Source organism: Echeneis naucrates, chromosome 6, assembly GCF_900963305.1.
Source record: "Echeneis naucrates chromosome 6, fEcheNa1.1, whole genome shotgun sequence".
In the NCBI taxonomy this organism is placed as follows: domain Eukaryota; kingdom Metazoa; phylum Chordata; class Actinopteri; order Carangiformes; family Echeneidae; genus Echeneis; species Echeneis naucrates.
Genome location: NC_042516.1, coordinates 13,537,701 through 13,565,099, shown reverse-complemented (window position 1 = coordinate 13,565,099; position 27,399 = coordinate 13,537,701). Strand labels below are relative to the sequence as shown.

Here is a 27,399-nt window from a genome sequence, read left to right as displayed (position 1 = left end):
AGTATTTAGAGATACAGACACTGGAGACGTACAACGGGACGCCTAGGAAGAAAAACTTTCTTGAGATTTTCATCTGGGAGGAGAGAAAATCCAACGGTAAATATAACAACGGAGAAAGAAGAGCAGAAGAAGCATTTGGTTAAAATACAATAGCATCAAGGTTACATTTCGTGTATTGATGTCACACTCAGTAGTTTACTACGCTGATGGATATCCGATTTCTTCTGAACAGGGGCAGTTGCATCATTTTAACTTTTTGTAATACTGCTGTTTTCACCGTCTAGCAATGCGTTTTGCAACACACTGCCTTTTGAGGCACAAAACCTGAGTTAGAAACCTTACTTGTACTCTGGTGAACAACATTTCAAATCCCAGTTTTTCCTTAAAAAGAGAAAAACCATGGATTTAGTTGCAGTGGATGGAATAAGCACTCAGATCAAGGGAAAATAGCAAGCTCCAACTTTTGAATACTCTCATACAAACGCCCTGCATTCATATTCCTACTTGGATAAATGTTTAAATGTATTACCGGCAAAATAAGTAATTACAATGCCCCTCTTACTTTGTTATATTATGTATCCCCAAAGATGTTCAAAGTTGTGTAAAAGTCTTGTACTACAAATATAACGTAAAAAAATGATTTGGGGGAACTAATTTTTCAAGAGAACCCCTGTTCATTTGCAGCAGGACTAGTTTGGGTGTGTTTGTTTGTTGTCCTTGTTGTTGTTGCTATTGTTGCTGTCATTGAATTTTACTTACCAACGAGCAGATGTAAATGCCAGCAAAGTTTTCAACAACTCCACCTTAACTATGTCCAGGCATCGCTGAAAGCACCACTTTGGTTTTGTCAGGCCGTTAATATGTAATTTTGTCATCCTCCATTACATGAGGTATATAGTTTTCATAAAATATTTGTATTTGTAAAGTATTTGTCACTATGGTTGTCAGATAAATCTAGTGCAGTGTAAAATTTAATTTTATTTCAAGCTGCAATTAAGTAAATAGCTTTAAATAAAGTCAAAAGTTACATAAATGCAAATAGGAATGTGAATTAAAATTACTTAAAAGTTGTTCTTAAGTAGAAACTTGAGTAAATTGCCATCCACCATTCCTTAGATGCTGTTTAATCTACCACAAACTCAATAGCACAAAACAAAGACCATTATTTAAAAAATATTTGTTTTATTTTTAATCAGATTACAGTAGATGGACTGATAAAATACAGTCCACCATGATGAGGCATCCTCCCTTTGTTTGTAACCACTACAGGAGCAGTATTATGCTGGCAGGTATTTGTGTGAACAGGTGGGCTGACCTCAGTATGTGAGTGATCCTCTTTCTCTTCCTCGGCAGGAGCCAGGATCAGGGCGTGCAGGAGACCTGGACTTGCATCCGTACCCACCAAGGATGCATTGAACTGGGAAACATCTGCTGAAGTGTCCCCTTAAACACAGCTATGGTAAGAATCCAACACAGGGAGAGCAGCAACCCATATTTCATTTAGGGCTATAAATCCCAGAGGAGTTTAATTTTCTGATGTTACCGGATGTATTTGTCAGTTACTTTGGTGTCTCCCCTGTAGTACTGGTTTGTAATACTCTCTCAAGAGTCAACACCAAGCCTAATTGTTAAGGAGATTAAGGTGGGATGTTGAATTGAATCCCAACATTAATATTTTATGGGCTAAAGCTGTCCATAGGGGGTGCACAGTGTGTGTGCAACTCACAGATGGAGTCAGAGGAAGATTTCGCTCTCTCTCTGTCTGACTATGAGTGATTGAAAGGAAGGGCAACACAACATAGAACCTAAAATGCTAGGAAATGAGGACAAAGTAAACATTGTGACAAACAGAAAATGTTCATCCAATATTCATTTATATCACTGACGCTGCTGACATAGAAAAACCCCTGATGCGTTATTGCCTTTAAGTATAAGGTCAAATAAATTAAAACTAGAAATATTTGTGGTTAAATTCATATTTATGAAAATGAAAAGTGAAAAAGATTTTAGGAACCATAGATGATGGCAAATACAACTATAAAGCCCAAACTTAGAGGAGACAAAATAACACAAATATCTGTCAATATAATGCAATAATACAGTTCAACATCAACAGAAACTACAGTACAGGCTCTAAAATGACCAGAAGAGATTACTTCTGAAAACTACAAATTACATGAAGGTAGGATTAAAGTAGAAAATTTGTATTGTGTCAAAATCTACTTAAGTCAAAGTAAAAGAAGCCAATTTAAAATGATCCCAACTAAAGGTTTCAGAATTTAATCTAAAACTTTTTAGACAGTGCCAGAGTAATCCTGTCTGAACTGCTGCTTGTGGAAAAACCTTTTCCCAAATTATCAAATAAGTGAAAAGCAGTTAGCTAAGTTAAGTGAAGTATTTGATTTAAAATTGCACTCAACAACACCGGTTCTTTGTAAGCAATTCCATAACAAGGAAATAGTGGCGGATTTTTTTTTTTTAATTATTATTATTTTTTGTATTTGCATTAAGAACTGGAGCTGGGAGAAGAGAGTCCTCTACAAAAGAGGGTCCAGTTTCAAACAGTGCTCCAGCCAGTCATTCTAGCATTAACACTGATTAGTATAAACTCACAGTAATTCGCTGCAGGAAAGTCCTGCTTTATGGATACTTTATTTGACGGGTACAATAAAAATATGCACAATTCTCGCAGTCCCACAGAGAAATCCAAGCCCTGTGACTTGAAAATGGGTACATTGTACAATATACTATTTTCTGAAACAACTGTAGTCTGAAGACTACAGTGCCATATCACACTACACAGTATACACCCACACTATTCTGATCTCATAAAATATCATCCGACCATGCTCACCCCATTTTATCCTCTCCTCACTTTTCTGTGTTCTCCATCTGTTTCCATATCGCATTGCTCCAATTGATTTTTTTGTTTGTTTTTCCAGCCGATTATGTCTCTGTACTCTGATTCGCCGATGGGCACACTGCTCTCTGCACTTTAATTGGACATTTAATTAGATCACAGTTTTAGTCCAATTAGACTAGAAGTGTGGGGGAAAGGGGGAACGGAGGTGAGAAGAGGCAAAAGTCCCCAAGCTGGTCTCCCTGTCGCCCCTCACCCTCATCGTTCTCTCCCTCTTTTCTCCTCACTCTTTTTCTTCGTTTGTCTTTTTCTGTCCGCCTCCCTGTCTCTCTCCCCCTCCCTCCTGAGGGCGGCTCATTAGCGATATAATGGGATGACACAAAACACACAGTCCCTAATTCTCAGAGTGTCCCCAGCAACAGTCGAAACACACACACATACACACGTACTTTACGAGAACTGTATATGCTGAGCGTGTAGTTGTTTCAGGGAGTGTTTTGTTATCAACTCTTCCCCCTTTCCTCCCTTTTGGTACTGAAGCTATGACGGGGGTAAGTGGAAGTGTTTTTGGAGCGATCCAGGGTGTTATTAGTGCCTCTGATTAATATCCAGCACCGCCTGACAGTCTGCCAGTCAGAGCAGCATCGACCAACCCACAACCACACACACACACACACCACAAACATTAACAACATGCTGTGAAGAACCCTATCGATTCAGTGGAGTGCTCCAGTATGATATCACTGCACCTAATGAGACTAAGATAGGCCTCATTACCAGCAGCGCTCCTGTACATGCAAGTCATACGCAGGGCTGCTCTGCATCAGTTCTAACTCCCTTATGGTAACACTCCGTTCCCTCTTTCGTTGTCATAGTCTATGCGTAGAGATCAGATTCAAAACATACACAATGCTGTGCCCAAGTGGCTGAGAAAGCATCAGCAAATGTAACAAACACTGACACACATGCAGATGTATGTGGACATACCTACCCCTAAAATCAAGTTCAAGTCCAAAAAGGACACAAGTCAATCTCTTTCTCCCCAGAGTAGACCACCACCTGCAGATACCAGGTCCTACATGGCTCCTATCCTGCAGACACACGCACACACAGAGATACATCATACAGGCCATGTCAGCATCAGTGATTTGTGTGCTCCCTCTCTTTATGTCCAAATATGTGTATGCATATGTACATGATGTGATGGAGTGCATGAACGACAGGCAGCAGGCAGGGTGATTTTAGCCACAGGCAGCACTACCTGACCCCCATGGCTATGAGATTGACAGCTGTGGTCCCGCCTAATTGCATTACTCTCCCAGGTGATTGGCTCACACCCTGGGGGCTCATTTGTCAGAATGCATTGTGGTAATGATGTAAATTAGCAGATCTATGTGTCACTCAGCCTTCTCCCCCCCTGCTGATTGGCCCAGCTGTGCCCCAGGACTCAGCCCCCAGCTGAAGGAGCCAGCTCATTGGTCCTTGGGGAAACAGGAAGTCCCCCAGAAATAGGGCTTTACAGATTGGGCATCCCTGTGGGCTGATATTATCCCTCCTCCCACCTCTTTACCTGTCAGTCAAAACCTAAGGACAGATCCCTGCAGCCCTTATCTCCTATATGAAACACAAAGATACACACTCACACACAGATATGTAGGTGGTGTCTTTAATAATGCCACATGGACGTAAACACACTCTGCTATATCTGTATAAATGGTATAAAAAGTGTGTGTCTCTGTGTGTGTGCACTTGTCCAGAATTGAAATAAAGGCCACAGGCTCAGTCTCTGTTCCCCACTGCCTACCCAGCATGCCCCAGCTATGTCCTCAATCAAAAACAGACAGCTTCAGACACCTAGAGAAACATATGGACAAACACACCGCTCGCAAGCATACATCACACACACACACACACACACACACACATTTAGACATCCTGGTTTCTTTGCCTCTCTCTCTCAATAGCATCAACTCAAGTGTAGGTTACAGAATGCATCTGTTGTGTGTGTGTGTCTGTGTCAGTAGGCAGCAGTGTGTGCATGCGCAGCACTCCTGTAGTGATGCTGAAAGGTTTCGTGGGAGTGTCAAGGTTCTTTGTCAAACTCTCTGTGGTTATATGAGGCAGAATATGAATAAAGACTAAATAATGTCAGCATCAACATGAATCAATACTTATACAGATGTACAATCACTGGGTCTGGACCTCAGGCCCTGATCAATGCTTTTCTCTGAGTTATTGTCTTCATATTAACAAGCAGAGTGCTCCCTGAGGAACACGTATGAATGGCTAAATGAGACCACTCCACACTTCTCAACAGGACCTGGTGTTGTTTTTACATCCTCCTTTGTTTGATTTCAGACAGAGCATCGGAAAAGCCTTTTTAGCCAAATTTGGATGCACTGTAGGTGTTTCCAGAACACTCATGTCCTCATGAAACTCTAATTGCCTGCTCTCAGCAACATGAATGTCCCTCACACAGGGTCAACTATTGACTTGTGTCCCTCCCTGCCAGTGTTTGCGAAAATTACAACTTTTTTGTCTGCAACTAAGATTATTCATAAATCAATTTATAGTTTTGTTCATGACCACTGGTGGCTTGCATATTGACTCAAAAAAGAAAAAAGATTGAAATATGTCAACAAACGTAAAGGAAAACTTTGGAATAAGCTGTGGTTATGATTGAAAAATAGTTTGGTTTAGAAGTATTTAGTTCTCAGAGTAAAAGGATTTTATTGTCAGCAACAGGATATTACTCTTTGTGAAGTGTAACTGTGGCATCACTGTGATATCTGCACATGTTAGGGATTAGTATTTGTAGACTGCATGCGTGCGCATGTATGCGCATTACTGACTCAGTAATCATTGTAAATTAGAGATGTTTAGAGATGTTTGTGGTTGGTTTTGGTAAAGCCCCTGTAAAAACACTCTCTCACGGAAAATCACTTCCCATGACTTGGCACATGTGCCAAACACGCACACACAGACACGCTTGCACACACCTCTAAGTGCTGCCCCTACCATCTTTTACTCCCACCCTGCACATGTATACCTACAGAGCAGTAAATGTAGTTACTAACTTGTATTAAGTGTCCGCCACTACTTGGCAGAGCGTGAGAAAGCAGTGAGTATGATGGGTAATTGCCATGCTGCACGCAGTGTCTACAGGAGCACTTTTTATGAGGTGGTGGTGGGGAGTGGGAAGGGGATGAGGGAAAGATGGAGGACACCAGAGTATTTTCTCCACTCTTTAGATTGTTGTTTCAGGTTCTCAACAGCGAAACTGAACTGATCAACATGCCGGTACTTAGTCCATCATTTTCTGTCGTATAATATAAAATCACCTTACATGGTTAGTCTCATAGCAAAAGAATCAGCTGTATTTGTGTGACTGTTAATGAAAATGTCATAGAAAAATCTCCAATTGTGGTGCTACTTTGCGCCTCCAGCGTTTATGTGTTTAGGGGCAATAATTGATTTCTGTGTTGTGCCCCGCAGGGTTTGTCCCACATCTCTAAACCCACACACATGCATGCATATACACACACACACACACAGTAAGACATGCTGCAGTATTAATGAGACATGAATAAGACATGAAGAGAGACCCCCCTCTTACATGCTCACACAGGGTCTCCCCCTCCCCAGCTGCTTCCTGTCTGCAGATTACCCAGCTTTCACTGGGCTCTGGTTAAGTGGGGCCAGGAAGAGATTTAACCCCCTCAGCAGGAGCACACACACGAACGTGCGCACATACACACACACACACACACCGCGTACTGTCAGGAATTATTAGCTTGTTTGTTACGTTATCAGAAAATATGTTTTGTGTAGTTGGCTGATATAAGACCTTAAGGTGATGGAGAACCCCTCCCCTTTAGACAGACCCACTGAAATACAGGGAGTCATACAGGACACATTTCTTTTAGTTTAGATTTTCATTTTTTGTGAGGGATGGATGTAGAATTTCCAGTTATACTTAATTTTATCTGATGTAGTCTATAGCATACTATATTGCTTATATGGACTGCTTATATGGAAGTTTGACCGTTTGGGGAGTGTGCTCATGGCTAAATGAATGAGTTGAGTTGTGACCTTCCATCTGTTTGTGTTGTAGGCATCAGCGACATGTAGCCCAGCACCGTCCACTCTGGGCTCGCAGGTTCATGCTGCAGCTGTCAATGGAGATAGGAGCACCCTCCTCAAACTCATCACAGGTGAGAAACACACAAGCTATCAGCCTTTAAAAACTTTTTAAAGGGTCACTCACTCTCATCGGCATCAGGAAATAAGGGCAGGACATTGTGATTTTTATCATATGTATCTTAACCATTAGTCCATCAAGATACTCCAAAGGCACATTGGTTCAATTTCTATATTAATAAGTAGTCCAGGGCTGCTTTATTGATTTCTGTATGGAAACCTTTGGTGTATTTGGTCCATCTGCATCAAATTCAGAGTGGAGGGATAATTGCAGCAGCTGGAGTTGTAGATTTCGCACAAAGAAACTACAGCTGAGCAGCAGTTTATGCACATGGAAATTGCAAATGGATCCATCGCTCTATTACTCTGCAGAACTGCTGACATTCCCTGGCCTATTTAATATCAGAAATCTCAAAAAAATCATTGTTTTATATGGTAGAAATGTGGCCAAAAAAAACATGAATGGCAACACCGTCCTCCATGTTATTAGTGTCATGGTTCCTTACCTGTATCTTGTCCAAACTAACAGATTTTTTTTTTTGGGAAAGTAGAAATGGGGGTGACCTTATAAACGGGTGTTTCCAAAGACTTTGAACCTCAACCAGGTCCATTTTAAAACAGCTCATAAAATATTCTATCAAAAGCCCCATAATTTGCTTTACGTTCATAAGTTACAACAATTCAACACACTGAACCAACACCTCCTTCGGATCAACATTTCCACTCTGACTCAAACCTTCAACCGTGCTGTTTATTTGTGTGTGTTTGTGTGTGTGTAGCAGAGCCCTCGTTGCGGGACCGTGAGGACCAGTTTGGCCGGACTCCTCTGATGTACTGTGTGCTAGCTGACCGTCTGGATTGTGCAGAGATTCTGTTGAAAGCCGGAGCCTCAGTCAACAAGACAGACCACAGTCAGCGCACTGCTTTGCACCTCGCCACACAAAAAGTATGGAAACCCATAAAAGCACTTAAAACGTTTTCTGCAAGTGAAAATGTAAAGGAATAAATATGTACATTAGGTGTGATTTAGGTCTAATGGAAAAGAGACATTTTGACATGCCATAAACTCCAGTGGGAAGCCATTGCCCCCTAGTGGTTGTAATTATGGTCGTTTTGCATGTGGTGGGGAACATCAATTTATTTAAAATCCTGCCACACAAACTCTGTAGATTTGCTTTTCACTTGCACACACACACTCTCACTTATAAATAAACAGTTATCATAACACTTACAGAAAGTGTTTCTCAACATTTGACCAATGAATCTTAAGAAGAGACATGGCTTACTGTGCCTTTCGCTGGAGTCTAGATTTAAGCCCAATCAGGAGAGATAATATTAATGAGGACATCTCTAGACTGGCTGGTCTGTTTATCTCTCGAGGGCCATAGCAGGAGAACAGTGGGATGTGGCACTAATGACATCTCTTTACAACTCAGTTATTTATAGGTGCCGTCTTTTATGGCAGTGCACTGATACAGCATCATAATATCATTGAAGAAAAAGGGGAGGCATTGAGGTCCATGTAATAGATACAGCGTGTGTGTGTGTGTGTGTTATGGGACGCTAGTGATAGGAAGCCCTGTCTCTTTGACATCTGATCAATAAGTGGCTGAGACAGCAAGCGAGGCCAGGGATTACCGATTTAATTGGACTGAGAATAGGGACAACTGGAACACACACACACCCGCACACATGCACACACAAGCAGTGTAGATGCATGCTCACACACAATATAGATCTGTCAGATTGTGGCGTAGTAGACACAGGATGGCAAATATAAAAAACTTGCTCACACTTGTACATGGCCATGGATGCATGGCGAGCAGCCAAAACAAGGACGATGATGATGATGATGATGACGGTGATGATGTCGTGTTAAAGAGACGATAGGTGAAGAGCGGCTGCTCCGTCAGGCCACAGAGCTGCTGTTTACTGTTTAACAGCTCATCTCACACGCTGATCAGAGAGGTAGGAGGCGGGAACGAAGATGGATGACCTGTGGATTGAACCAGACACTGCTAAAAGCCTGGGGAGTGTGTGTGTGTGTCACTGCTGCTGGTTCATGACTAATAGCGAGGAGAATTGGTGATTTTTGAGCTACTTTTTAGCACAGTTTTTCAAGTGTGTGTATGTGTTGCAGGGGAATGTGCGCTTCCTGAAGCTGCTGTTGTCCAGGCGTGCTAACTGGCTGCAAAAAGATTTGGAGGAGATGACCCCCCTCCACCTGGCCACCCGACATCCCTCCCCAAAAGCCCTTGCCCTGCTCCTAAAACATATTGGACCGGGAGAAGTTGACACACAAGACAAAAATAAGGTGGTGCTCTTTAAAAACAATGCTTTTTGTGGGCAATGAGCTTGTTAGAAGTCAGAAACCAGTCAGTAAGGGCTTCAGACCAATAACATGCCTAGAAATAACTGACTGACTGAAAATAACAGAAACTTGAGGTCACAGACATAAATGTGCACAGACGCACTTTGTCCTCTGTTCTTCTGATAAAACCAAAGACATGCAAACACACAGTCTCCTCTGTCCTGGTGGAGCTGATGTGTATCTGACATCAGTAGTTAGTTTTATAATCCAATCCAATATGCATCATCATGTCAGATGACAGTGGTTTCCGAAGCAAATCTCAGAATAGCTCAGTGTGAGCTTTGTGCTGCATGTTGCCCAAATATTTCCTGGCCATGTTTTAGTGGAGTAACATTTTGCTCTAGGGCCGCAACAGATGTAAATCAAAACCTTGTGTTAAAACAGTCCCTCTGTTCGAACTCCATTCATTAGCTCTGTATGTCCTTTTTATTTCTTTTCTTTTTTTTTCATAGCAAACTGCACTACACTGGTCAGCATTTTATAACCGACCAGAACACGTCCGCCTCCTGATCAAGCATGATTCCAACATCGGCATCCCAGACAGTGAGGGCAAGATCCCCCTGCACTGGGCTGCACACAGCCAGGAGCCCAGTGCCACACAAACTGTCCGCTGCATACTGGTACAAACTGTTGTGACCACAAACATGCACACTACTGAATTTGTCATCATCTCTCATCCTCACCTGTCAGTATCAATGTCGTCCTTCACGACTGTCCATCTGTATGTGTGTGTGTTTTCAAATGTGAAGGAGGCAGCTCCTACTGAGTCTCTGCTGAACTGGCAGGACTATGAGGGTCGGACGCCTCTGCACTTTGCTGTTGCTGACGGTAACGAGGCAGTGGTGGAGGTGCTGACATCGTACGAGGGCTGTAATGTGACAGCGTATGATAATCTCTTCAGAACACCACTACACTGGGCTGCTCTGCTCGGTGGGTGAACACAAATCCTGAGCATGACCTGAATGACAGCTCTGCTCTGAAATGAAAGATTTCATGCTTCATGAAAATTGTGTCCCTGATCCTCCTAAAATAAAATTTCAGTCGGAAGAACTGGTAGCACTGTTGCCCCACAACAAGAAGGTTGTGGGTTCGGTTCCTGGGACTTGGGCTTTTCTGTGCAGAGACTGCATATTCTCTCTGTGCCTGTGTGGGTTTGACTGTATATTGATTTATGTTGACTTAATGTGGTGTTTCTCCTGTTCTGACCATCTGAGATATCAAATTTTTTAAATTATCCCAACATCTTATTTAGTTATGCCCCTGTCATTATCTGTCACCCATCCAAAGTAAACATGTTTTTTAGGCCATGCCAAAATCGTCCACCTGCTGCTTGAGAGAAACACATCAGGCACAATTCCCTCAGATAGCCAAGGAGCAACACCTCTGCACTATGGAGCCCAGAGCAACAACGCTGTGAGTCGCACACTGTCTCATTGTCTATGTTCTCTGGCAACCCTGGTAAAGGGCAGGGAAGGCAAAATATGTTAAGGTTAAATGTGAAATTATAGATTATAGGAAATTTAAAAAAGCAAGTTTATTTTCGATCTTGGAATTTGTATACAGGTTTTTTCCATCGACTTATACTTATTGGTGTGGACTAACACATATTGTTTTCATATCAAGGACCATTACAGACCTTGAAGTGAGTGTCTCCTCATAATGCCAAACTGACCTGAATGTAATCATCTGTCTATGCATGACCAGGAGACAGTCGGTGTGCTTCTGTCCCACCCTTCCGTAAAGGATGAACCTGATTTGGAGGGGCGGACAGCCTTTATGTGGGCTGCTGGGAAGGGCAGTGATGATGTCATCCGGACCATGCTGACCCTCGCACCGCACATTGACATCAACATGGCTGACAAGTATGGAGGCACTGGTGAGTACCCGAGAAGAGGAGAAACTGAGGCTACACTAAACTGGCTGGACCTCGCCTCTTTTCCTGGGTGAGAATGATATAAACCATCACGATAATGTTACTGTGTACCTGGACAGATACTCCTAAATACTTGCTCTATTTGTATGTTCTGTGCATCGCCTTCCCACTTACTTTAAGCAAGGGTGATGCTGATGATGATGTCACAGGGGATTCTCCCCCAAGGTGTAAGAGAGACTGCATCACCGAGGGAAGTGATACTGTTAGTAAAATTAGTGTGAGCTTGCTGAATAGACTCCCACCACTGCCCGGACCGTCCTCTGACAAACACACCCTCATGCAGCCCTGCTCTGACCACCCCGCGGCTGTTTGGACATATAATCTCCATGGCGATAGCCCCTCTGTTCAGCCAAGCGGTCATTGTTTATGCATGCATAACATGCAATGGCTGTGTCATGCTAATGAGACAGTGTGAAGGGCAGTGGAGCTGACTGGTGCCCAGATCACTTCCATGCACTTGACTCCCGTCTGCACTTTATGCAGACTGAAGGGGGGGTGGGTTAGTTGTCCTGAGGAGGCTTAAGTGTATTGCTCCTCATTAAATTTCTCCGTCTGTTTAACCCTCCATTGACCAGGCTTTAGCCACAGCCGGAGAGAATCTGCAGTCTGAATGAACTGAGGAGGAGGCAGATGAGGAAGGAACAGTTATCCTGAGGAGGGTTATGGCAGTTAGATTCAGGACCTTGTCCTCTTCCTGTAAGTGTGTGTCTCCCTGTGTTTGTTCACATAGCGCTCCATGCGGCCTCCCTGTCAGGCCATGTGAGCACAGTGAAGCTGCTGCTGGAGAAGAGAGCGATGGTTGACTCTCTGGATGTGATGAAACACACACCATTGTTTCGTGCTTGCGAGATGGGACACAGAGATGTTATACTCACACTCATCAAAGGTGGGTGTAATTGGTACATATGCGTAAGTGTCCCTCTGTGTTCTCTGTGGTCTGAGTACTCACGGAGGCATTGCAGTTTTGTTGTCCATGATAAAAGTAATTCTTGAAATAAAATCTAATTGTTCTGAATGAAGGTTCTGCACATGTGGACCTGGTAGATGTGGATGGTCACACGGCTCTGCACTGGGCTGCCCTGGGGGGAAACGCCGAGGTCTGCCAGATATTAATGGAAAATGGGATTAGTCCTAATGTGCAGGTATGAAGGTGCATACTCAATTATACACCTGCAGAACAACAGAAACTCTCCTAAGTAATTTTATCAGTATCACACCCTATGATTGTCCGAACTCTGTAACTGTAGCTTTGAATCCACAATCCTCATTTGATGTGTGAAGATCTTCTGAATAATGGTCTGTTGTGTATATTATAGACCAAGAGCTAGTTATCTTTGGCTATCGTGACGCTATAAGGATGAATTTGTTTTGAGTGTAAAATTAGGATCAAACACTTGAAATAGTTCTGCGTTTTAATGTTGGATACATTTCATTCTTGCCCACCAGGACCAGGCAGGGCGGACTCCTCTGCAGTGTGCTGCTTATGGGGGCTATATTACCTGCATGGCTGTTCTCATGGAGAATAATGCTGATCCAAACATACAGGACAAGGAGGTAAGGAATTCCTCATATGTCAAAAAAAAAATTAATGTTTTTGGAGGGTTTGGACACAGCTGCGATGTCATGGATGCTTCCATTTGGGTACACAGGGGCGGACTGCTCTCCACTGGTCATGTAATAATGGCTACCTGGATGCTGTCAAATTGCTGCTGGGCTACAATGCCTTTCCTAATCACATGGAGCACACTGAGGAGAGGTGAGGACCTAGCCATTCACAACGATGGTGGAAAACAATCTCCCAAAATGGGAGTGGGAGAATGGCTCCACAGATGACCCTGGTGTTTGCGTTGAGCAGGTACACCCCCCTGGACTACGCTCTGCTGGGCGGGCACAGTGAGGTGACTCAGTTCATGCTGGAGCATGGTGCTCTGTCCATAGCAGCCATCCAGGACATCGCTGCTGCCTCCATCCAGGCTGTCTACAAGGGCTACACTGTCCGCAAGGCCTTCAGGGAGAGAAAGCAGCTCCTCATGAGGCACGAGCAGCTGCGTAAGGATGCAGCCAAGTGAGTAACAAGAGTACAGACACACTCATAAACGTATTAATATGAACCTATGCACATACTGAAAGCTTTGTTGTTGTTCTGTGCTTTAAAGATGCTTGTATCAAATGTGAGGCGCTGTCAGGTTTTCACCTTCATATACATCTGGTTTGTTTGTTTCTGTCTCCATGATTTGTCTGTCACTTTCCTCTCCCACCTCTGCAGGAAGTCACACTCGCTCCATATCTGTCTTTCTTTCTGTCATCCCAGCACACACATATGTCTTCTCCCTGTCTTCCCCTTTAAGCTATCTCACCTTCTGTCATTTGCTCACTACTCTTTTCTTTATTGTCTTACATGATGCTCTTGAGAAGGAAATTTGTTTCGAGAGGGCACATTGACTTTTGGTATTTTAAGTAGGTGGATTTATTGAGATGGAAATAAGATGTTTTTCTCACAAGTACTAAAAATATTCTACCACATGTTGCCTTCTAATCCTTCTTTTCTCCCCAATAGAACATGAAGATGTGGCCATATGCCCAAACTTTTTATTGCTCCAAATGTTACCATGATTATGTTGTGCATCAACCTGAATATACCCATCAGTGCTACAAAAGCCGACAAACTAGAAAATATTTTTCACCTGGACCACAGCTGTCGTGGTACACAACTATGAGTAGGCCAGACCCCTCTTTGTGTTTAGGAAACGAGAAGAAGAACAGCGAAGAAGAGAAGCAGTGCAACTCGTTTCCACTTCAGAGAAAACAAAGGTCTCTCGGATGAGAGCAGAGAAGGAAAAGCATAACCTTGTCAACATGACGGAGGACTTATCCCTGAATGACAATGTGGTGGAAAAAAAGAATTCACCGAAAGTTGAATGGAAAAAGGGCAAAGAGGAGAGACACAAAGGTATAAATACAAAGGCATTTTGCAGTTTTAAATGTGAATAATAGTGTCTTTACATGTTATACTGTTTCAAATTTGAAATGATATAAGCTGTCTGAACATTTTAATGTATTTATTAAAATGCCAGTTAAATCTACCCACCAGCCCACAAAAGCAGATCCTCCAGAAGTAAAGCATCTGAACCACAGGTGGCTTCAAGACAACACACTCATGTTACGAGTGACACAATGCCCACCACTCCACAGACCACCAGGCTGAAGGAGCTTCTCTCTCCTGCCAGCTGCAGCCATCCAGCCAGCATCAAACCTAGACCCCCTACAACAGCCAAAGTGAGGGAACGGCCTTCCTCAATCACAAGCACTTCCTCTACAAGTGTCTCCCCTACGGACCACACTGAGGCCAGTTCCAGAGAATATGTCCCTTTAAAAAAGAGAGACTCTCACATGAATGCACAGACTGCCCCTGGCTTTACCTATTCCCACACCTCTCCACAAAAACACAGAAACCACAAGGAACAGACTTCAGAGAGGGCTGCCACCAAAGACCAAACTCATACTCCCTCATTAAGAACTAGTTCATCTCTAGACCACAAAAACCCCTACAGAAAAACTGGCACACATACACTGACTTCCACACACACTTGCAGAGGACAAGAGGATGAGCAGCACAGGAGGAAGATCAAAGCTGCACAAATCATCCAGCAAGCCTGGCGAAGGTGAGTTTACGTGTTTGCATTTATGTTCATACCAGGAGGGGTGCTCAGTAGCTGAAGCTTCTGGGACTGCGGGATATTGCCATGTGATGCCCACATGTGCCCTTGCCCTCATGCATGCCAACTGGTTCTCATCTTTATGTATCGCCGCCCCATCTTCTGTCTGGATGCCATCAACACTTGAACAGTGGGGGGGAGAGCGTGGGAGATGGGTGAGACAGGGATGCAGGGGACAGACGAGCTATAATCTAGAGCTTTCATACTAGTTTAACAAGAGGCTAAAAGTTCAGCTGTGCCGCTCTAATAGCTACCAGCAGCCTCTCTTTGCTTTTCTTCTCTTCTTACACACTCTGTTTCTCTTAGACGCTGCCAGTACACCACAGGAGGGCCCCTGTTTCCATTCAGCGTCACAATTATATTCTGTATGTGCTGCCTATTAACTGCCTTGAATAAACTGTTTACTTTGTTTATGCTTAGTGAGTACTAGTGTGAGGATTTGCCAGCTCTCAGACCTTTGAACACCGCCTAAGATGTTTTTTATTGAATAGCGTGCATGTGTGTGCGCACACTTGCATGAATATGTGTCGGCAGGTTCCACGCACGAACACGAACAGAGCTCAAGGCCTGTGAAGACGTGGTGTCGAGCTATGCCCAAAACAGGAAGAAGATGGATATTAGAACGCCATTCTCTAAACTGACTACAACTAAGAGCTCTGTGCTTCAAACTATCTATGGTGAGATTATTTGTTACACCATACCTCTAGTTAATTTACACTTGCACACAAAACATCACACGGAGAGAGCCTCATGCCATTTGTACAAACAGGAATTAGATGGTATCTTTGGATATCCATCTCTCTTAAACAAATGTATTGATGCATGGCCTCATTTAACTTCAGCCCCATGATGGTGCCCTGTCTTCAATACTAAGAAAGGAACCAATATTATGGTAATATGTGCATATATACATAATTACTGAGCAATGCCATTTCAAACCGTTCACAGTATTTGAGGATAATGCTGGAGTTAATAATCTATTAGTCCAACTCAATATGGATTGTGGTACACTGTTAGAATAATGACTTTTCTGTTGCCATGCAAGCGCTTAGTAAAAAGGAAGCCAGAGCACTATGGTTCAGGCTCTGGTGCAACTGTGAACCTCAAAGAGGAATCAGTTTGTCTGAGATATTTTTTGAAATTTCTTAAATGTTTTATGTTTTATTATGCCTTTTTTGAAAACAGTTGATACTAAAATGTAGACCAGTAAATCGGAAAAAACAAGCTTGTCATATTTACTGTCATATTTGAACCGACACCCTGGTTGTTCACCTTTAGGCCAGCAGGGACTGAGATGTGGTGGGATTAGGCCTGGAAATCATGAAGGTTGTCATACCAGTGTAGAGAGCAGTGTAAGTGACTGATTGTAAGAAGAGGAACCTGTGTCGATGTCTGGGTGATGTTATAAAACACACACCAGGACACAATCAGCCAGGCTGAACTGTGAGGAACCTCGAGTAGGGTTTTGCCCCACAGACAGGCCTGACCTTCATCACACATCACCAGGTGATGATGGCAGGACAGACAGAAACATTGGCATGCCAAAACATAAGCACATTCGCCATCTCTGCTCACAGATGGACAGATAGACCCCCCCCCCCCAAAAAAAAAAAAAAAAAAAAACCTGATTCAACCCATCCTTCTGACGTGTTTTCCCCTCCCCCTTCTCACCTCACCTCCCTCTTTCTCTTCTCTCTCGCTGACAGTCCTGGCACTGTGAAAAGTTCAGGGCTGTCAGGGGGAATGTCAAACGACTACGTAGAGCGATCTGCTGGACACACACACACACACACACACTTATGAGACTCATGCTCCTCATGTTTGTCCCTATTTTTTTTTTCCAGAGAAGTAGGCAGGGATTTGACACACAATACCAGACAGGATCATCATAAAGCATTTTAAACTGCCCTTTAATTATTTCTTTGCAAATACATCTCAACTCCCTCGGTTTCTAAAAACACATAACTGTGTCAAAGAATGATTGTGTGCAAATTTGATTTGTCAATTAAATAACTGGCATGACTCTCTAATAATAAAGCTCGAGTATCTATTTCCACTGAGAGGACTACTTTACAATCATTTTAGTTTGTGGAAATACTAGTGGTTTCTGACATATTCCAAGCTCTTCAGTAACAAACCTGTGGCAGTATACCTGCAAGTGTTATAAACCTGTAATACATATTTCCTTTGATCCTTTAGGTGATATATTCATTTGCATGTTGGTTTGTGATCACTAAAGATTAAGAAAATATAAATTTATAGGCCCCAGCGAGATTTGAACTCGCGACCCCTGGTTTACAAGACCAGTGCTCTAACCACTGAGCTATAGGGCCTGTTATACAAGGTGTCTCATCAAACAGGAAAATATAGAGAACAGTTCTGACAATGATAGGTGTGTCATTTAACCAGATTGGCCAGTCCAAAGTGTGTCCTGTGACTCATCACCCGATACAAGATGGCTGAATTCAAAAACTGTTCTCATGGTACAACTGTATAGACATATCAAACAAATATTTTTCATTACTGTTCTTCAGGCAACTCTATGGCTAGACGTGGGCGTTCACTTCAGAGCTCTCAGTCTCAGCTGCTCCTAGAAATGCCGCTACGCACCCAGAGCCACTGTAAGTGTGTACATACAGAAGAGATAAAAGAAAAGAAAAACAACCGTGCACTTTAAATCTCTACAAGGTAATTTATGTGCTTATTTTACAGTGAGCGGTTTAGACTGTGTACATCTGACAGATGCAGTGGATCAAGCCAGGCAGTTTTCTTACCACCTAAGGCCCCGCAGTGCTGGACAGGGGACCAGAGGACGGGGAAAACACTGAAGCAACACGCACACACCTCAAGATCTTTGATGTTTTTTCAGCTGGCAGGCAGGCAGCCTTACCTCTATAGAATTACGATACACATTGTTCACTCAAAGTGCCAAGCTTTCCAAAATTAAGCCATATGACATCAGAGCCATGACCTCACAGGGTGGGGTTAAGTCCACAGAAATAGTGTGTGTAAAAGATAACCTTTCATCCATTGTGGAAGGAACACATACACACATCACCTCCCTTGGTTCTCCATCACTCCCGCACACACACCGAGATAACCTTTCGTCCTGCTGTGGAGAATGAAGCAGTCTATCAACAGCCGGTCATACAGACAGCCCACCTGCAGCCACACACGCACACGCACACACACACACACAAACACACATTACTACACATCAGTGCTTTCCCTTTCCAGAGAAAGGCATATCTCCGAACTACGCAGTTATTATTTACTTATGCATTTGCACAAAAATAATCCTTATTGTGCAACTTTAGAAATATACCTCAATGTCTGTTGCATTTTAATTGCTTTAAAAAAACATCTAAAATAAAATTTGAAGCAGTGTGTTGCACTGTCACTTTATTTTTATGTTCATTCTTTTGTGTTCCTTGGTTAAGTTTTTTTTTTTTTTTTAATAAATCAAAAATCACCAGCTACCCCAAAAACAACTTGGCAATGTTTTGCAACAATAGCAACGGCACTAAGAAGAGGTGAAAGGTCAATTAAGAGACTAAGAATGAGGCAAGACAAGAGCCACTTGAGACAGTTGAAATCCTTAAAAAATGAAGTGAGGTATTTATTATGTCACTCAAAAAATGTTGTACGTGTGTCTAAAAGTTTCATCTCATGTATTTATGCTGTGATTGTTTCTCTGTAACCGTGATGTAAGATTTTAGAGAGGGAGAACTGAGAACACCTCGTACTTGTCTGGTGGCTGTGTTAGTCAATACATGTCTTGAAGGCCCATATTTCCACGGTGAGAAGAGGAGCCATGAGACACAGTCAGACTGTAACAGTATAGCAAATCTGTCAGCCACTGCTCCCTGGTTGCAGTCCGGGAGTACCTCTGAAATATCAACAAACACAAAGAAATCAGGTGAACTACTTCAATGAGAGGTTTTCAAACTTTCTCTTGTAATTCATACGTTACAAGAACCTAAAAATGCATCTTATTGTAGTATTCTGTGTTTACCGTGAGGTGTTGTATGATCTCCTGCAGCAGAGCAGTGTTGGCCAGCAGCTGGTTGTGGAGCGGTGTGTGCTGCAGCAGCATGGACAGGACCTGTCCAAGCTGTGGCAGCTCCTCCTCACTCAGATCTCCTACACGCAACAATTGCAGAACCATCCGAAGCAGACGAGGAACAGTGCTCAGTGCCAAGATGCAAGCACCCCAAATTGCCTCCCTGGGAAGAGAGACAAAGATTATTACTATTTATTTATTTACCCCCCAATCCAAAGAAGATATTTTCTAAACACAGATCAGCAAACAGTTCTATCTTTCAACAAATACCTTTTATGGTTGGTTTCTGTAGGCGCTTCCTGCTGCAGAGTGATGAGCAGAGCCAGCAGGCTGAGGCAGCACTGGGACAAGAAGCGCAGCACAGGCTCAATGGGCAGGACGGAGAGATCCAGTAATCGGGACACTGCTCTCAGCAGGCCAGCTGCCATACTGTCAGGAACCACTGCTAACTTGGTCTGAGACACACATTTACACAGCATATACATGATAATTTTCATGTCAGTTTCCCAAGAAAGGTAGAAAAGAAATTGTAAAAATAGGCACTAAGTACATTTTGGAAACTGTTTCTTACCAGATATTTGCAAATGCCATTTTGCAAGATGTCAAAGCACTGAGACTTGGAACCTAGAGTTTCCAGACAGTGGCACACTTCCTGTGAAAGAAACAGGCACATTCCAGTAACAAATGATTTAGTACTTCTACACTTACCAAGAGTTTATTCAAAATATTAGAAATGTCCTGTGTTTATGAACACTTCACTGCTTTTACATAAAACTAGATAGAACATTTTAATCTTAGCAATACAACATCACAACTGGTGGGTCAAATTTTCCCTTACAGTGCTGTGTGGTGGACTATATGTTGTGATGTGTGTTATCGTAGTTAAATACTGTTTGTTGTTTTTTTTCTTGATACAATGTCCCAGAACATGTTTGTTGTTTCCAGGCACTTTTCCAGAGGCAGCGAATGACAAGACTGAATGATAGCATGAAGAGACAATCGGGGGACAAATTATTGCTAAGTTTCTGGCTAAAGCAGCATTAACTTGATGGTTTTTGTAATCATGAAAACTACATTCCTGTTATAAATGAACAGAACATCTCTACATTACTCTCTGGATGTCTTTACCAATGACATGAGTTATTAACAATTCAAATTTCTTTTAAATGGAATGGAAACAAGATTGGTTTCAGGCTCTAGAGAGCTGCTACATTACCAACTTTTTAAAAGTGAAAAATAAGGCTCAGCTTTTCCTCATTAACTTCAAATCCAAATCAAATTTCTCATTAGCTTTTATCAAATCGAGGTGTGTGTCTCCTAAAGTGCACAACTGAATGCAAGCCAGTGTGTGTCAGGACTGTGCACCTGTTGGCATTCTCCCTGTCATTAAAACAATCCAACAGTCTCATTAGTTGAACCAGAGTTGACACAGTCCGTCCCTTAATACTGCCCCCCCCCACTACCACCACTACATGTACCCTCCCTCCTCCTTCCTGCCACTCGCCTGTGATTGACTCAGACAGGGAGATGAGAGAGGCAAGATCTGAGGCCTTAATTGAGGACTTGAATTAGTGATTCTAAGCCCCCCACTTGCTCACATACACTTGCCCCAGGGCATAGTTACGTTAACGGTAATTTTTGTGCAGAAATGTCACACTCCCATCATGCCATGGGCTCTCATTAGCATTTGTGCATATCCTCTATGCCCGATAACCACGCATCTCCAACCTGCGCAACGCGATAAAGGTTCCCTTCTCAGCCGGAATACCATGATAAAGCTTCCACCCTCTGAGCTCTACATGAGACAGGGAGAGAGACCAGGGGGGACTGAAAGACCATGCCTGTGTCCAGAATATCAACACTTTTTACTTTTCAAAACATTTTTTTTTGCTTCCTCCTCCTCTTTGCCCGTTTTAGTTTATTTTTTAATGTTGTGTCCAAGTGTTACTCAGTGACAGGTAAAAAACCAAATATACCAGTTTTAGGTTAATTGTATGAAATACAGTGCAGTGAACGCACCTCAACAATGTCCCAGTGATGTGTGAATTGTTCCAGCGGGGTGGGGTAAAGACTGAGGGGGGAGAGAGGGGAGCAAGGCAGGGCGCTCTCGTCGCCGGCCTCCTGGAGGGAGGCGAGCTTGTCAGACGAGAATCCTGTAAGGGTGGAGAACAGGAAACTGATGTAGTCCACGTCCTGCAGAGCCACTTCCTGGCTCCCAACTGACCAGCCACTAAGAGAAGACCTGGAGAACATAACCAGACAACATGTGACGCAAAATCTGCATGAAACATTTTTCAGAATTTACAGCCTGGAATTTGCGGAACTTGTAGCACTTGATTTTTTCAATAACCTTTTTCCTTCAACATTTCTCAGGATTATTAATGATGCAGAGTTTTATGAGGACATAATAAGTGTGTAAAATTTCACAGAAACAAATTCATGATTTGTAACAGTGCGAAATATGCATAAAAAAAACTGTTTTATGAAGCCCAGGAGGCACATGGAGACAGTCCGCTCAATACTCCATGACGACGCTACATTCCAGCCTCCTAAAGAGCTCTTTGTATCATACCCATTACACACACATCCAATCCACCATGAACTCAGCACTCCCTCCCCACATTTACATATATAACACTGTCTCACTGATGCAAGAAAAAGGTCAGATACACAAATAAAGGTAATTACACACACAGTATATCAGTGGAACAGTATCTGGGGTGAGTATAAAAACTACTTTTATTGTCACTTCCAACTTAAATATCAACTATACAGGGTATCCACACCAGCACCTTTCAATAGACTCGAAAAAAGCAAAATGCCAGGGATACTTTGTGAAAGTGCTACACTGCCATCTGATGGAGGTTGTAAGCAGTGCACTCTGTGTGTCCAACATTAGCCTGATAGGTTTAACTTTGTAGTTGCAAAAGTCAGTGCATTCATCAGGAATATCTCCTTATATGCGTACCAGTAAAGTGAGTTCAGGTGCATTCCTTAGGTCTACGAGGTAGCGAAGCTCACCTAAGGTGTATGATACGAATAAGAGAGGCAGCAAGTCCAGCAGAGATTCGTCCTGCAGTGCAGCAGCAGCTCAAGTTAGCCAGAAGAGGCTGGGACATCTTGGGCAGGAAATAGAGGAGCTGCACCATTCGCTGCTGGGACTCAACTGGTAACAGCACCACAACTCCCTCCTGTGGATCTTCACATAGACACACATAGCTGAGACAGGTTACTTCATACCCCTTAGGGTTGTAACATAAAGCTCAACCAAGAAATTAGGATATTTAAAAAAAAAAAAAAAAAAAAACAGACAGACAAGCGGGGCCACTACAGTCAGGGCTCTGATAATGTGCGTGTATGTGGTGTTCTGTCTCTCTCTCTCTGACGCACATGCTGATGTCAAAAGACCTACAGACAAAAGGAGTCTTGTGATGGTGAATTGCTTCTATGAGAACACTGATACCCCCCCTCCCCTTTCTTCTTCTGACCCCCTCTGTCACACACCAGCCTAAATATCTGACCATCTTCTGAGCAGTAGCTGCAGACAGAATTCCAGCAGTTTATTATTATTGCTTTCTGCCTCTAGTAGCAGTTCAATTTTGCGAAGTTGTCCTGGCTGAGAAAACATGGAGTTATATTGCCTCCTATGGAAATGAAATGAAATGTACCTCTTGTCAAATATTTTTCTCTTTTGTAATCAAGCCATATTGTTTAAGACCAAATTGTTTATGTAACCCTTATGTTTGGTAGATCAGGTATTTCCAAGTTGACACCTGATGGACCCTTGCTGGTGCCACTAACCACTAAGATCATTGTAGATCAATGACAGTTTGTTATCATTTCTAAATTGGCAGCAACATGACTTACTTATGACATATAATGCAAAAGTACACATGTACATATCTCTCTAAATATAAACAGGAATATTTGATTTCATTGCCCAAGCCCATGTTCTTCCGTTTAAATGAGTTGTACCATAGAGCCTGCATGCTTGTGTCTGTAGACTGTTGAGCAGATCCTTATTTCCTCGAGCAGCAGCTGCCTGGATAGACAGGATAAGTCGTTCGGAAAGAAAAGGGTTACGGTGGCCCAGCTGGGACAACTGCACGGGAAGCGACGCCAACCACCGACAAAGTACCTTACTCCTTCAGGGGGAAGTGGGGAGGGAATTTCAAAAAGGAATGATAGTATGGACATAAAGGTACAAGTGAAGGTCTTGAATCTTAAGAATTATCATTAGAATTTTGACAGATTCATTTTTGCATTCACACATAAACAAGTATGTTACATCTTTATGGACCTTAAAATGATTAGGGCAATCAGAAGAGCCCTTTTGGTTTAAATTAAGAAAGTTAGCATAATTTAGTGGGTAAGCCCTGAGGCTAGTGATTAATAACTCCTCTATTTAATGTGGTCTATAACTCTGATTGATAGATGGCATAATTTTACTCATGCATTATATTCTGTAGTACATAGAAATCTTGTGTATTCTTTAAATACAGCAGTGATTACGGTTAAATGTGTTTAAGACCTATCAAGTGTAAACAAGTGTCATCCTGAAAAACAATGGCTGAGGTTACCTGGCTAAGTGTGTATGACCTTGCTCCTGCAGGTATAGCTTGCTGTAGAAAGACAGCAGCAGCGATCGCGTCTGTAGAGTTAGGTTCTTCTGCTTATAGTAGACGTACACTGCTGCCAACAGGTCCTCTGTCAATGCTACACATACACATACATACAAACATTGGTTTAACATTAAAAATTTCTTTATATGGTTCCCAAACTAAGTCCCATTTCAGAACTGTCCTCCTTTACATATAAATAAAGTTACACGGACTGAAAAGTTAATTGTCAATGTTTGTTTGTGCGTGTGTGAAGTAAGAGAGCACATTACGTGGAGGGGTTGAGCTAATCAATATTCTATCCAATTCTCTACAATGATATATGCAAACTATAACAAAATACTTATGGTGCACTTTGAAACTGCAGCTAGGTTAGGACCGTTTCCCACTGCAGCGCAGGACACATTTGCATTCACACCTCTAAAAGAATGTGGCTGATTGCAGTCTGAGTGATGTGATCACAGGTGTCTTATGTCTCTTCAGGTCTGTACTTAAAGCTGACCACTTGCAACTGGTTAACCTCAAATAGATGCTCAACCCAGGTCTGAACAGGTCTTAATATTTGGACAGAATCATGTCATCAAGCTCTGAAATAGATGTTTGCCTGCTCTGAGGGTCACACTGTCTTACTAACAACACTGATCACCACAAATTTTTGAACCCATGCTTCTGTACACTGTACATGCTTACTTTTGCTCCTTTGTGTCAGCACCATTTTCCACACAGTTCCCAGCAGCATGTGGAGCTGCCTATAGCTCAGTTTCACTCCAGTGCTCAAAGTATCTCGGACAAATGTCCTCAGTAGCGTCAGCCAGTCTCCGTCTGTCTCTCGGCTGAGTCCCTGCCTCTGGCCGAGGGACACCATGACCTGGCAAAGTGTGATGTTAAGAGCCAGAGGCTCCACAGCCGGAGCTGAAACAGCTGCACTTTGTTTACTCCTGAGAAAGCACAGTGAAATTAGGATATTCCCTGGAAATTTAGTTCTTCATATAGAGTAATTATAATCACATAAGAAATATCTTACAAAAACGTTAGCATTTAATTCATCATCTCTCACAACATGAACGTAGCAATAAAAATAATTATCAGCAAATTGCAACTATTATTCCATACCTTTTAAGATCAACCTTTTTTTTATGTTTGGGAGTGTCCTGAGTACCATAGGGAAAGTTTTTCATGAAGTGCTGTTTAAAATCTCCAAGGTATTCTTTACGGAACCATGCATCCTGCACAAACCAAAAGCACAGTTATAGAAACTGTATAAAACACACATTTTGATGATTGGTTCTCATCTCACCAGTGACTCTTGCTGTTCCTGCTGTGGAGCCAGTTTTCTCAGTAGCTGCAGAATGGACAACACCTGGAACATTACTGACATGGCATCTGGAGTGAGTAGATGAGCACTGTCTGTGCTGTTCCAGGAAGAGTCACTCGCACTGGCCTCAACCCAAACTTCCAACAGAAGAGGTACTAGTGTCGCTGCAAAGCTCTGAACAGCCTCTGCTGAGTCTAGATTCTCACCCACCGCACCCCCAGGAGCCACTTCAGGTCTACCAGGTGAGATAATGTAAGAAAATTACCATTTGTTACATCTTATTTTGCATACATATTCTATAAAAGATTTTCATTTCTGGATGATCACTGGGGTTTGTTGTAACATACCTGAGTCTGTATGAGGATCGAGGAGTTGGTTTGGCTCCAGAATGTTCATACACCTTAACTCCAGCTTTACTGTAGGTGAGCTCTTCCCAATTGAGAAACAGAGGTTTCAGCCTTCCCTCTCCAGTGGAGCCAAACACTCCTTCAGTTGCAACAGACATGTCACCTTCCTCCACTGGTCTTTCCTCAACTACTGCCTGCAGAAAGCGCCCAAGCCTGGAAGACAAGTGGAACAAAGCATCAGTTTGGCCGCCACAAGGTTAGCAGTCTCAATCATGATTTTAGATTTTATTTCAAGTCTTCCTTACCTGAGAAGCACAGACAGCCGCCACTGCTGGCTTGTCACAGTCCTGTCAATACTAACTGATAGGGCCCAGTTTGTCCCCTTGACCTCCTGAGCCTTTTTGGCTCCTCCACTGTTTTGTCTATGAGAGATCAACTCTAAGAAGTTAGTGAGGAGCACCGCAGGCCGTGCAGCCAGCAGGGCAGGGTAGTGTTCCAGCAACACATCAAGATACTTCATTGAATCCTCCTGGATGGCTGTCTCAATGTGGGTCATGGCACAAGACAGGTGGGCACTCAGGAGGGGAAAAAACGGAGCCACTCGCTCTGCAGGCACACATTGCGCAATGAATCTGAAAGCAATTTTAGAAAGACTGTTATCTGAGGTAATAAACAAAAGCTAAGTTTAATAATGAGTGTATCTGTATTTGTCATTATGATAAAACATGGCGTTGTAGACAGCTACTGTACTACCACTGGGCAGTGTAAAAATTCTCATTTTGACAGGTGTTTCGGCTAAATGGTCTTTAGGTTCCGGTGCACTTTTCTAATTCAGCTTTTGCTCTAACCTGAGCACACGTGTAGCTGCCACACGCACGTTGCCATCCTTGTCTGTGAAAACAGCTGCAACCTCCGACAGCAAACGAGAGAGATGCTGCTCTAACAGAGATGGAGTGAGGGACAGCAGCTCTTTCAACCCCAACAAAGCACTATGTTTCACGTTGGCATTGTAATGGTGGAGCTGAGACAGAAGGTCCTGGTTATGTGCAGAGGAAGAATAAGAAAGAGCATGAATTATTGAGTTTAACAACAAAAAACACCTTCCAGTGAACACAAGGAAGTGAAACTGAGAGAGAAAAAATAAAGGGCTCACGTTGATACCAAGCTGTCTGTGTGTGGTGGGGCCACTTGTGTCTCTCTTCAGCTGTTCAGATAAATGGATTCCCTTTGTGCGAAAGTTTGTGTTGGTGGCATTATCAGCTTTGGGCTTCTTCTTTCCCACCTTTAACTTCACCTTCTGGAAGTCATCCTGTCTCTTCTTCTTCTTGGCCTTCATCACTGTTGTCTACACTGCTGTGCGGGTTACTACACATAAAGGTGAGATAATGCCATCCAGTTAAAAAAAACAAAAAAAAAACATCCTGAGCTGGCATTAGTTTGGACCGTAGCGTTAGGCGAAGATAAACACATTTGAATTTTGCCATATTTCTTTGCCCTGAATAGTCAGATAAGAGAAGCTAGTAAGGTAGCATGTAGCTATCTCTATGGAAGCCTGATTTGGCAAATTGCATGAAAACTGTTTTACTTACCACGATAATAAAAAAAAAAAAGAGTCTTGTCTAGAGCTAAAATACAACCGTCCTTCCCACAATTACCAAAACACATTTAAATAAAAATGCTATTGACAATCTCGTGCTGGGGTAAGAGCTGCTCTAACGGTGGCCGTGCATGTCGGTGCAGCCGAGGGCGCGTTGGGCCGATGTGCGGGGCACAACGGCGACGGAAATATCAGCCTCTAAGACCCGATGGACAAAAGGAAAGAAAATGCACATCACTTTATGGCCAAAACAATTAAACACAATTTTATTCCGCGTATGTTCCAGAAAATATGAACAACTCGTCAAATTTTGCTCCTGCAAAGTGAGATGGGGAAGTCTGGTGTAAAACATGAACGCACCTAATAGTTGTCCGCACA

The 27,399-nt window shown here is 42.8% G+C and overlaps 2 protein-coding genes and 1 non-coding gene across 8 annotated transcripts; 1 reads left to right on the top strand and 2 right to left on the bottom strand.

Moving 5' to 3' along the window:
• The first annotated feature begins 35 nt into the window (after positions 1-35).
• Positions 36-18,505, top strand: invs (inversin). 5 transcript variants are annotated; one of them, XR_003840857.1, is made up of 20 exons: positions 36-96; positions 1,354-1,459; positions 6,975-7,074; positions 7,840-8,006; positions 9,201-9,374; positions 9,884-10,051; positions 10,181-10,361; positions 10,735-10,844; positions 11,136-11,307; positions 12,095-12,250; positions 12,385-12,506; positions 12,811-12,918; positions 13,014-13,120; positions 13,220-13,429; positions 14,109-14,314; positions 14,456-15,026; positions 15,387-15,445; positions 15,615-15,757; positions 17,615-17,701; positions 17,793-17,842. XR_003840857.1 is itself a non-coding variant. In XM_029504622.1 (19 exons), the coding sequence occupies exons 2-19, from the start codon at positions 1,457-1,459 to the stop codon at positions 17,906-17,908; spliced, it is 2,898 nt and encodes a 965-aa protein (XP_029360482.1). In that variant the 5' UTR covers positions 36-96; positions 1,354-1,456; the 3' UTR covers positions 17,909-18,505. The 5 variants fall into 5 exon arrangements, 4 of the variants coding, with proteins under 4 accessions (XP_029360482.1, XP_029360481.1, XP_029360485.1 ...); XM_029504622.1 differs by lacking the exon at positions 15,387-15,445 and having other exon boundaries at positions 7,843-8,006; positions 17,793-18,505; XM_029504621.1 differs by lacking the exon at positions 15,387-15,445 and having other exon boundaries at positions 17,793-18,505.
• tex10 (testis expressed 10) lies at positions 16,974-27,365 on the bottom strand. 2 transcript variants are annotated; one of them, XM_029504627.1, is made up of 17 exons: positions 27,014-27,365; positions 26,578-26,789; positions 26,273-26,460; positions 25,730-26,056; positions 25,425-25,637; positions 25,060-25,312; positions 24,876-24,988; positions 24,453-24,700; positions 23,724-23,859; positions 23,119-23,288; positions 22,165-22,342; positions 21,163-21,385; positions 19,715-19,795; positions 19,414-19,598; positions 19,096-19,306; positions 18,827-18,969; positions 16,974-18,242 (listed from the first exon to the last, which is right to left on the bottom strand). In XM_029504627.1, exons 2-16 carry the CDS (start codon positions 26,758-26,760, stop codon positions 18,847-18,849), a joined length of 2,832 nt encoding a protein of 943 aa, XP_029360487.1. In that variant the 5' UTR covers positions 26,761-26,789; positions 27,014-27,365; the 3' UTR covers positions 16,974-18,242; positions 18,827-18,846. The 2 variants fall into 2 exon arrangements, with proteins under 2 accessions (XP_029360487.1, XP_029360486.1); XM_029504626.1 differs by having other exon boundaries at positions 16,974-18,969.
• Positions 17,341-17,413, bottom strand: trnat-ugu (transfer RNA threonine (anticodon UGU)). The gene has a single exon. It is a non-coding gene; the product is annotated as a tRNA-Thr (tRNA).
• Positions 27,366-27,399: the final 34 nt, after the last annotated feature.